Consider the following 12,543-nt stretch of genomic DNA (forward strand, 5'->3'; position numbering starts at 1 on the left):
TGGGCCACGGACCCCCCATCTCAAAATATGTAGTTCCAGGGACCTCGCCAGAAGCCAATATTTTGATTAAAAATGTTCGCTCTGAAATATATATTCGCCACTGTGAGTAGACCAAAGCAATGTCGCACGTCCTACTTTCTCTCTCTCTCTCTCTCTCTCTCTCTCTCTCTCTCTCTCTCTCTCTCTCTCTCTGTATATTGTGTGAATGCTTCCCTCCCAACATATATGATATTTTTGTTTAATCCACAGTATTTGTATGAAGACATTAAATGTATATTTTCATGCTGTACATTTCTTGTACCAACTTATTATGTTTTTAATAAAATGAAAGAAAACAGAACAGCGACTTTACTTTGACAGGATATTGTGTTAACAGTGTTTAGCCTCTCCACTGCATTAACTATTAATTATTAGGCTATTATCATCATGTCTTTGTTCAGGAATTGGAAGTGTTGCAACATAAGAGGTGTGTGAATCTATTTGTTCACTTGCATCAAAATGATAAAACTATAGCCTTATTCCTAACCTTAACCTCAGCAAAGCAATGGTTAAACTATAGCCTTATTCCTAAACTTCTCTCCAATGGCAACCGGATGTACTGTACTGTGCTGTACTGTACTGTGCTGTACTGTACTGTACTGTACTGTACTGTACTGTAACTTAAAATAACCATCAGGAATGTGTCTGGCTTATAAAAACACACCTCCTTTCAGATGATAGAATATGAGAGCAGATGATAGGACAGCAGTGCCATCTAGTGGGCAAGTTGGCTCATCAAAGGATTTATTCTCCTCTTGCACAAAGTCTAGTAAGGGGCGGAGTTTAGCCAAGTACACAGGCCGGGGCTTCCGCTTTACTTCCGCATCTATGCAAAACAGATGGAGAATTCCTTCAGTATAATCATAGCTTTATTCCGATACTGTTAACTAAGCTAAATTGTTCGTTTTTGTTGTACTTTTTTTTGTCCAAGTCTGTGTTTATGTTGTTAATGTACGTACCGTTCGTTTTCATCGTTTGTTTTGTCAGTTAGTTAGTTACCGGTAGTTAAGTTTTAACATGAAGAAAAACACGGTGAAGTTGATGAGGAGGGCAGTGGGCTCTACCGAGCATTGCTCAGTGCCTCTTTGCACTGCATCAGCTCGGTTTACAACATTGAGTTTTCACCGTTTCCCAGAAGATGCTGAAGTAAGGGCTAAATGGATTGTTAACATTAGAAGAGACAATTTCACCGTCACTCCTCGGTGCTACGTGTGCAGTAGGCACTTCATGAAAGAAGACGCGATAGAGACTCCAGGTGGACTTCATCGCATTAGAAAGGGGGCCTTGCCTGTGTTGTTTGAGTGGAATAAATATGAAGTCCATCAACGCGTTAGTGTTTGGCAGAGGAGAGAAAGACCTACTAACTGCCCAGATCAGATGGCGATGGATGGTGCAGCAGCTGCTGCTGGAACTGTCATGGAAGTGACCACGACTTGTGACCACGACTACTGCACACCCCCTGAACCTGCCGCTGTTGACCTCGCATTGAGTGAGAGGGATGACATGAAGGATGTAATCACTCAACTGAAGAAGCAAGTGGAGGACTTGTCACTGAAATGTAGGTTTGGACTACATCGATTTGAAGGCTCAGACTCACAGACTAGACACTTCACAAGGTGAGAATAACTTGCATAAAGCATACCAATTTCATTTATTTATTGTGTAAATTTATTTATGTAAATGTCATTACATGAAAGTAACCTTGCTCATGGTTATAAACAATGACAATCCTAATTTGTCCAAGATTTGCTACCTATGAGCACCTGGTGGTGTTTTGGGAACTGATTGAACCATCCACAGCCAACATGATCCGAGTCACCCGGGCACGGAGAGCCCAGCAGAGGAATGAAGAAATATTTATTCCATGTACTTACTCGGTAAGTTTACTCAGGCTGTTTTAATATTTTGTACTGTGCTAATCGTTACTGTATAATCGCTATACCAGAGGGGTAGCCAACCTAGCACTGGGGCCAACATTGGCACAGGGGAGGGGAACACTGGCATAAGTGTGTGAGAGGGAGAGAGGATCTTTTAAAAAATAAAATAATTTGTAGTACTCTCACATATGTATGCAAATGACATTCTGCACATAATTCTACATTCATTCAAACTCAGAACTCTGAATGGGGAGGGAGTCTGAGAGATACAGTAGGTGGGTTATTGGTCTGAATCTAATGATCCTTGCATCCTGATGTGAAAGAAAATATATTGACAACCAAAATATGTTGGAAATATTAATTGATGTGATGTCATAATTAAAATTAAGATATAAATGCCACACTGACTATCAGGAAGCATTGACCCTGACATTGTCATCGAGGGTAGTAGTATTCAGGTTGTATCAGAATTTAAATATCTAGGAATTACACTAGACTCAAACTTTACATTTAAAAAACATGTTAAACATTTAGCCAATAAAATCAAATTCAATGTATCTAATTTCAGACACATAAGACCATATCTAACAACAGATGCAGATAAACTCTTCATGCATGCTATGATTGTCTCACACATAACCTACTGTTTCACAGCCTGGTCGCAGACAAATCAGACAACTTTAAAATCACTGTACAAACAGACATCAAGAACACTTGACCAAAAGCCCAAACGTTACCACCATTGCTATAGTTCAAAAGTTACTTAATTTTGACAGATTTTGCAGATGCTTGTCTCATTTTTAAGATCATAAATGGACTTGCACCACTGAAACAGTTCATAGGTCGAAGGGACAGTGGTGACAGAGCAACAAGCGCAACTACCAGAGGGGACTGTGGAGTACCAACCAGACGTAGTGTGTTGTATGTGTAGTGTGTAAAACACACTAGACATAATTGTCTATGTTTTGTACATTCTCTTTCAGAGACATGCTCTGCTTCCGTGGGATGAATTCTTCCTTTTCCTCATGTACCTGGCGTTGGGGTCCACAGAAGTTGACCTGGCAGATCGTTTCGGGATCCACCCATCAACGGTCAGCCGGATCATAACAACGTGGACATATTACCTGTACTTTCTGCTGGGCTCACTGAAAATTTGGATGTCCCAAGAGGAAGTTCAGGCTGTGTTGCCGAGGGAGTTCAGGGAGAGCAAATACGCTGATACACAGGTAAACGCAATCACTTGCATTAGTCTAGACTAGATGGAAAGGGGGTCCACAGCGCACATAGGGTGGTCAGTAGCTGTCAGTAATAATAATAACTAGAATTTCGGCCCCCTTCGGGAGCCTCATCCCATTATTGTTGTTTTTCTTATAATGATTATTATTATTATTGTTATTATTATTACATGCATTATTGTTCTGATGTGAGCTTGTTTGTAAATGAGTGAGTTTACAAAGAAGCTTATTGTTAGCTAAGCTGCCCACTTAAGCACCCTGACCACACCCAGCACAATGACATTAGCACCCCTGACTAGTTACAGTAGCTGGCCACTTAAGCACCCTGACCACTGCAACAATTACATTAGCACCCCTCCCCACCCCAAGGATGGCCTATAGGTGAGGAATGTTGTTTTTCCAGTTCTAGATGGGAGATCATTAAGATGCTGCTGGATCCTGTATTAAGATGCATCCTTACTTCCTTCCTTTCAAGCAAGGGAATTTAATTGAATGCCTGGAAATGTACCATTGTTTTGTCTGTAACTGTAGAGTTTTTTGCCACTTTTGATCTAAGGGGGCAGAGAGGTTGATTTAGGGGGGCCCTGATGAAGGCTTAACCGCCGAAACGTTGGATGTTGTCTAACCTGCTGTCCGAATAAATTTTGGTACTCTGGCTATTGGTGTGTGCGGCCACCTTCTTGTTCATTCAAGATCTCCTCCTGTAATGATTTACATTTTGTCATTTCGTCATTTTTTTCAAATCTTCAAAAATGATGAAAAACTGCGCGCTATAGTATGCCGTACGATATGGGCTATAGCCCACGGTCCAAAATGATGAGAAACGAGGCTAACTTTTTTTTTCAGAATTTCAAAAAACATGGGCTATAACCCATCGTTTTTGTCATTTCGTAATTTTTTTCAAATCTTCAAAAATGATGAAAAACGGCGCGCTATAGTATGCCGTACGATATGGGCTATAGCCCACGGTCCAAAATGATGAGAAACGAGGCTAACTTTTTTTTTCAGAATTTCAAAAAACATGGGCTATAACCCATCGTTTTTGTCATTTCGTAATTTTTTTCAAATCTTAAAAAATGATGAAAAACGGCGCGCTATAGTATGCCGTACGATATGGGCTATAGCCCACGGTCCAAAATGATGAGAAACGAGGCTAACTTTTTTTTTCAAAATTTCAAAAAACATGGGCTATAACCCATCGTTTTTGTCATTTCGTCATTTTTTTCAAATCTTCAAAAATGATGAAAAACGGCGCGCTATAGTATGCCGTACGATATGGGCTATAGCCCACGGTCCAAAATGATGAGAAACGAGGCTAAATTTTTTTTCCAAAATTTCAAAAAACATGGGCTATAACCCATCGTTTTTGTCATTTCGTAATTTTTTTCAAATCTTCAAAAATGATGAAAAACGGCGCGCTATAGTATGCCGTACGATATGGGCTATAGCCCAAGGTCCAAAATGATGAGAAACGAGGCTAACTTTTTTTTTCAAAATTTCAAAAAACATTGGCTATAACCCATCGTTTTTGTCATTTCGTCATTTTTTTCAAATCTTCAAAAATGATGAAAAACTGCGCGCTATAGTATGCCGTACGATATGGGCTATAGCCCACGGTCCAAAATGATGAGAAACGAGGCTAACTTTTTTTTTCAGAATTTCAAAAAACATGGGCTATAACCCATCGTTTTTGTCATTTTTGAGGATTTGAAAAAAATGACGAAATGACAAAAACGATGGGTTATAGCCCATGTTTTTTGAAATTTTGAAAAAAAAAGTTAGCCTCGTTTCTCATCATTTTGGACCGTGGGCTATAGCCCATATCGTACGGCATACTATAGCGCGCCGTTTTTCATCATTTTTGAGGATTTGAAAAAAATGACGAAATGACAAAAACGATGGGTTATAGCCTATGTTTTTTGAAATTTTGAAAAAAAAAGTTAGCCTCGTTTCTCATCATTTTGGACCGTGGGCTATAGCCCATATCGTACGGCATACTATAGCGCGCCGTTTTTCATCATTTTTGAGGATTTGAAAAAAATGACGAAATGACAAAAACGATGGGTTATAGCCCATGTTTTTTGAAATTTTGAAAAAAAAAGTTAGCCTCGTTTCTCATCATTTTGGACCGTGGGCTATAGCCCATATCGTACGGCATACTATAGCGCGCCGTTTTTCATCATTTTTGAGGATTTGAAAAAAATGACGAAATGACAAAAACGATGGGTTATAGCCTATGTTTTTTGAAATTTTGAAAAAAAAAGTTAGCCTCGTTTCTCATCATTTTGGACCGTGGGCTATAGCCCATATCGTACGGCATACTATAGCGCGCCGTTTTTCATAATTTTTGAGGATTTGAAAAAAATGACGAAATGACAAAAACGATGGGTTATAGCCCATTGTAAATAAGTCCGTTGGATGAGGGCTAGGTGCACAGAAAAATTACATACCAAGAATTCTCCATTATTGCCAAAGATTTATTTTGTAAATAAATTCCAAAAATAATGTTCCAAAAAATGCCTCAGAAAAAATACTTCTTGTACAAAAATAAAAATATAACTCCAAAAATGAAAATAACAAACTTACATGATCTATGCTTAAAGTCAAGCACCCAGTCTGGACGTTAACAGTCCTAACACTGTCTTAGGGCAGAGCTTCCTGCATTAGGCCCACTCTCCCTCCCATGTCTCCCCATGGACTGACTACCTGCAGTATAACTCAGGCCTCTCCCTAGTGGCCCGTACCACCTGTCTAGAGACAGCTTTCCCCACAACATTCACTAACATTTACTAGTGAACATATAACACAGAAACATTTCCAAACATGTACAGTATAATTGTCAATCCAAAATGATTAACACACCAGGTTTTAAATAACCCGTACCGTTGCAAACATATTAAAGAATATGTATTGCCAGAACCCGGTACCCCTGCAACATGGTGCAACCCAATTCAACCCTCCCCCTATAAAAGGAGCAGTGGATGCAGTAGTGCCTCTTTTGTGACCAGGAAATGAGGATGGTGTGAGTAGTGGGTGTTTGACAACATAGTAATGGTAACTTAAACTGTTTGACTGTGAAAGAAATAAATGTATGTTGAGCAACCAATTGTCTGTCCAAATGATTATGAAATGAAATGAAATATGTATATAAAACTGTAAATAAGCCAAGACCCACTGATTGCTAACTTTAGCCGGCATAGTTAGCAAACAGTGTGTGATAATGACCATTGACTGACAGGTGGGAATATTGAGTGTGAAATGAGGGTTTGATAAACAGAAAATGAAATACAATTATGCATGTGTGGCTCAAGAGAACATGTCTTTATCACACCCATGTTTTTTGAAATTTTGAAAAAAAAAGTTAGCCTCGTTTCTCATCATTTTGGACCGTGGGCTATAGCGCATATCGTACGGCATACTATAGCGCGCCGTTTTTCATCATTTTTGAGGATTTGAAAAAAATGACGAAATGACAAAAACGATGGGTTATAGCCCATGTTTTTTGAAATTTTGAAAAAAAAAGTTAGCCTCGTTTCTCATCATTTTGGACCGTGGGCTATAGCCCATATCGTACGGCATACTATAGCGCGCCGTTTTTCATCATTTTTGAGGATTTGAAAAAAATGACGAAATGACAAAAACGATGGGTTATAGCCCATGTTTTTTGAAAATTTGAAAAAAAAAGTTAGCCTCGTTTCTCATCATTTTGGACCGTGGGCTATAGCCCATATCGTACGGCATACTATAGCGCGCCGTTTTTCATCATTTTTGAGGATTTGAAAAAAATGACAAAATGACAAAAACGATGGGTTATAGCCCATGTTTTTTGAAATTTTGAAAAAAAAAGTTAGCCTCGTTTCTCATCATTTTGGACCGTGGGCTATAGCCCATATCGTACGGCATACTATAGCGCGCCGTTTTTCATCATTTTTGAGGATTTGAAAAAAATGACGAAATGACAAAAACGATGGGTTATAGCCCATGTTTTTTGAAATTTTGAAAAAAAAAGTTAGCCTCGTTTCTCATCATTTTGGACCGTGGGCTATAGCCCATATCGTACGGCATACTATAGCGCGCCGTTTTTCATCATTTTTGAGGATTTGAAAAAAATTACGAAATGACAAAAACGATGGGTTATAGCCCATGTTTTTTGAAATTTTGAAAAAACAAGTTAGCCTCGTTTCTCATCATTTTGGACCGTGGGCTATAGCCCATATCGTACGGCATACTATAGCGCGCCGTTTTTCATCATTTTTGAGGATTTGAAAAAAATGACGAAATGACAAAAACGATGGGTTATAGCCCATGTTTTTTGAATTTTTAAAAAAAAAAGTTAGCCTCGTTTCTCATCATTTTGGACCGTGGGCTATAGCCCATATCGTACGGCATACTATAGCGCGCCGTTTTTCATCATTTTTGAGGATTTGAAAAAAATGCGAAATGACAAAAACGATGGGTTATAGCCCATGTTTATTGAAATTTTGAAAAAAAAAGTTAGCCTCGTTTCTCATCATTTTGGACCGTGGGCTATAGCCCATATCGTACGGCATACTATAGCGCGCCGCTTTTCATCATTTTTGAGGATTTGAAAAAAATGACGAAATGACAAAAACGATGGGTTATAGCCCATGTTTTTTGAAATTTTGGAAAAAAAAGTTAGCCTCGTTTCTCATCATTTTGGACCGTGGGCTATAGCCCATATCGTACGGCATACTATAGCGCGCCGTTTTTCATCATTTTTGAGGATTTGAAAAAAATGACGAAATGACAAAAACGATGGGTTATAGCCCATGTTTTTTGAAATTTTGAAAAAGAAAGTTAGCCTCGTTTCTCATCATTTTGGACCGTGGGCTATAGCCCATATCGTACGGCATACTATAGCGCGCCGTTTTTCATCATTTTTGAGGATTTGAAAAAAATGACGAAATGACAAAAACGATGGGTTATAGCCCATGTTTTTTGAAATTTTGAAAAAAAAAGTTAGCCTCGTTTCTCATCATTTTGGACCGTGGGCTATAGCCCATATCGTACGGCATACTATAGCGCGCCGTTTTTCATCATTTTTGAGGATTTGAAAAAAATGACGAAATGACAAAAACGATGGGTTATAGCCCATGTTTTTTGAAATTTTGAAAAAAAAAGTTAGCCTCGTTTCTCATCATTTTGGACCGTGGGCTATAGCCCATATCGTACGGCATACTATAGCGCGCCGTTTTTCATCATTTTTGAGGATTTGAAAAAAATGACGAAATGACAAAAACGATGGGTTATAGCCTATGTTTTTTGAAATTTTGAAAAAAAAAGTTAGCCTCGTTTCTCATCATTTTGGACCGTGGGCTATAGCCCATATCGTACGGCATACTATAGCGCGCCGTTTTTCATCATTTTTGAGAATTTGAAAAAAATGACGAAATGACAAAAACGATGGGTTATAGCCCATGTTTTTTGAAATTTTGAAAAAAAAAGTTAGCCTCGTTTCTCATCATTTTGGACCGTGGGCTATAGCCCATATCGTACGGCATACTATAGCGCGCCGTTTTTCATCATTTTTGAGGATTTGAAAAAAATGACGAAATGACAAAAACAATGGGTTATAGCCCATTGTAAATAAGTCCGTTGGATGAGGGCTAGGTGCACAGAAAAATGACATACCAAGAATTCTCCATTATTGCCAAAGATTTATTTTGTAAATAAATTCCAAAAATAATGTTCCAAAAAATGCCTCAGAAAAAATACTTCTTGTACAAAAATAAAAATATAACTCCAAAAATGAAAATAACAAACTTACATGATCTATGCTTAAAGTCAAGCACCCAGTCTAGACGTTAACAGTCCTAACACTGTCTTAGGGCAGAGCTTCCTGCATTAGGCCCACTCTCCCTCCCATGTCTCCCCATGGACTGACTACCTGCAGTATAACTCAGGCCTCTCCCTAGTGGCCCGTACCACCTGTCTAGAGACAGCTTTCCCCAAAACATTCACTAACATTTACTTGTGAACATATAACACAGAAACATTTCCAAACATGTACAGTATAATTGTCAATCCAAAATGATTAACACACCAGGTTTTAAATAACCCGTACCGTTGCAAACATATTAAAGAATATGTATTGCCAGAACCCGGCACCCCTGCAACATGGTGCAACCCAATTCAACCCTCCCCCTATAAAAGGAGCAGTGGATGCAGTAGTGCCTCTTTTGTGACCAGGAAATGAGGATGGTGTGAGTAGTGGGTGTTTGACAACATAGTAATGGTAACTTAAACTGTTTGACTGTGAAAGAAATAAATGTATGTTGAGCAACCAATTGTCTGTCCAAATGATTATGAAATGAAATGAAATATGTATATAAAACTGTAAATAAGCCAAGACCCACTGATTGCTAACTTTAGCCGGCATAGTTAGCAAACAGTGTGTGATAATGACCATTGACTGACAGGTGGGAATATTGAGTGTGAAATGAGGGTTTGATAAACAGAAAATGAAATACAATTATGCATGTGTGGCTCAAGAGAACATGTCTTTATCACACCCATGTTTTTTGAAATTTTGAAAAAACAAGTTAGCCTCGTTTCTCATCATTTTGGACCGTGGGCTATAGCCCATATCGTACGGCATACTATAGCGCGCCGTTTTTCATCATTTTTGAGGATTTGAAAAAAATGACGAAATGACAAAAACGATGGGTTATAGCCCATGTTTTTTGAATTTTTTAAAAAAAAAGTTAGCCTCGTTTCTCATCATTTTGGACCGTGGGCTATAGCCCATATCGTACGGCATACTATAGCGCGCCGTTTTTCATCATTTTTGAGGATTTGAAAAAAATGCGAAATGACAAAAACGATGGGTTATAGCCCATGTTTATTGAAATTTTGAAAAAAAAAGTTAGCCTCGTTTCTCATCATTTTGGACCGTGGGCTATAGCCCATATCGTACGGCATACTATAGCGCGCCGCTTTTCATCATTTTTGAGGATTTGAAAAAAATGACGAAATGACAAAAACGATGGGTTATAGCCCATGTTTTTTGAAATTTTGGAAAAAAAAGTTAGCCTCGTTTCTCATCATTTTGGACCGTGGGCTATAGCCCATATCGTACGGCATACTATAGCGCGCCGTTTTTCATCATTTTTGAGGATTTGAAAAAAATGACGAAATGACAAAAACGATGGGTTATAGCCCATGTTTTTTGAAATTTTGAAAAAGAAAGTTAGCCTCGTTTCTCATCATTTTGGACCGTGGGCTATAGCCCATATCGTACGGCATACTATAGCGCGCCGTTTTTCATCATTTTTGAGGATTTGAAAAAAATGACGAAATGACAAAAACGATGGGTTATAGCCCATGTTTTTTGAAATTTTGAAAAAAAAAGTTAGCCTCGTTTCTCATCATTTTGGACCGTGGGCTATAGCCCATATCGTACGGCATACTATAGCGCGCCGTTTTTCATCATTTTTGAGGATTTGAAAAAAATGACGAAATGACAAAAACGATGGGTTATAGCCCATGTTTTTTGAAATTTTGAAAAAAAAAGTTAGCCTCGTTTCTCATCATTTTGGACCGTGGGCTATAGCCCATATCGTACGGCATACTATAGCGCGCCGTTTTTCATCATTTTTGAGGATTTGAAAAAAATGACAAAATGACAAAAACGATGGGTTATAGCCTATGTTTTTTGAAATTTTGAAAAAAAAAGTTAGCCTCGTTTCTCATCATTTTGGACCGTGGGCTATAGCCCATATCGTACGGCATACTATAGCGCGCCGTTTTTCATCATTTTTGAGAATTTGAAAAAAATGACGAAATGACAAAAACGATGGGTTATAGCCCATGTTTTTTGAAATTTTGAAAAAAAAAGTTAGCCTCGTTTCTCATCATTTTGGACCGTGGGCTATAGCCCATATCGTACGGCATACTATAGCGCGCCGTTTTTCATCATTTTTGAGGATTTGAAAAAAATGACGAAATGACAAAAACAATGGGTTATAGCCCATTGTAAATAAGTCCGTTGGATGAGGGCTAGGTGCACAGAAAAATGACATACCAAGAATTCTCCATTATTGCCAAAGATTTATTTTGTAAATAAATTCCAAAAATAATGTTCCAAAAAATGCCTCAGAAAAAATACTTCTTGTACAAAAATAAAAATATAACTCCAAAAATGAAAATAACAAACTTACATGATCTATGCTTAAAGTCAAGCACCCAGTCTAGACGTTAACAGTCCTAACACTGTCTTAGGGCAGAGCTTCCTGCATTAGGCCCACTCTCCCTCCCATGTCTCCCCATGGACTGACTACCTGCAGTATAACTCAGGCCTCTCCCTAGTGGCCCGTACCACCTGTCTAGAGACAGCTTTCCCCAAAACATTCACTAACATTTACTTGTGAACATATAACACAGAAACATTTCCAAACATGTACAGTATAATTGTCAATCCAAAATGATTAACACACCAGGTTTTAAATAACCCGTACCGTTGCAAACATATTAAAGAATATGTATTGCCAGAACCCGGCACCCCTGCAACATGGTGCAACCCAATTCAACCCTCCCCCTATAAAAGGAGCAGTGGATGCAGTAGTGCCTCTTTTGTGACCAGGAAATGAGGATGGTGTGAGTAGTGGGTGTTTGACAACATAGTAATGGTAACTTAAACTGTTTGACTGTGAAAGAAATAAATGTATGTTGAGCAACCAATTGTCTGTCCAAATGATTATGAAATGAAATGAAATATGTATATAAAACTGTAAATAAGCCAAGACCCACTGATTGCTAACTTTAGCCGGCATAGTTAGCAAACAGTGTGTGATAATGACCATTGACTGACAGGTGGGAATATTGAGTGTGAAATGAGGGTTTGATAAACAGAAAATGAAATACAATTATGCATGTGTGGCTCAAGAGAACATGTCTTTATCACACCCATGTTTTTTGAAATTTTGAAAAAAAAGTTAGCCTCGTTTCTCATCATTTTGGACCGTGGGCTATAGCCCATATCGTACGGCATACTATAGCGCGCCGTTTTTCATCATTTTTGAGGATTTGAAAAAAATGACGAAATGACAAAAACCATGGGTTATAGCCCATGTTTTTTGAAATTTTGAAAAAAAAAGTTAGCCTCGTTTCTCATCATTTTGGACCGTGGGCTATAGCCCATATCGTACGGCATACTATAGCGCGCCGTTTTTCATCATTTTTGAGGATTTGAAAAAAATGCGAAATGACAAAAACGATGGGTTATAGCCCATGTTTTTTGAAATTTTGAAAAAAAAAGTTAGCCTCGTTTCTCATCATTTTGGACCGTGGGCTATAGCGCATATCGTACGGCATACTATAGCGCGCCGTTTTTCATCATTTTTGAGGATTTGAAAAAAATGACGAAATGACAA

The 12,543-nt window shown here is 38.4% G+C and overlaps 1 protein-coding gene across 1 annotated transcript; it reads left to right on the forward strand.

Annotated features, from left to right (window-relative positions):
• Window positions 1–1,395: 1,395 nt before the first annotated feature.
• LOC308334623 (uncharacterized protein) lies at window positions 1,396–3,175 on the forward strand (the record flags this gene model as incomplete). The annotated part of the gene is made up of 3 exons (XM_080791427.1): window positions 1,396–1,655; window positions 1,784–1,916; window positions 2,900–3,175. Exons 1-3 carry the CDS (start codon window positions 1,417–1,419, stop codon window positions 3,173–3,175), a joined length of 648 nt encoding a protein of 215 aa, XP_080647553.1. The 5' UTR covers window positions 1,396–1,416.
• Between the last annotated feature and the right edge of the window lie 9,368 nt (window positions 3,176–12,543).

This window comes from Protomyctophum bolini (assembly GCF_963924005.1).
Source record: "Protomyctophum bolini genome assembly, chromosome: 19".
NCBI lineage: Eukaryota > Metazoa > Chordata > Actinopteri > Myctophiformes > Myctophidae > Protomyctophum > Protomyctophum bolini.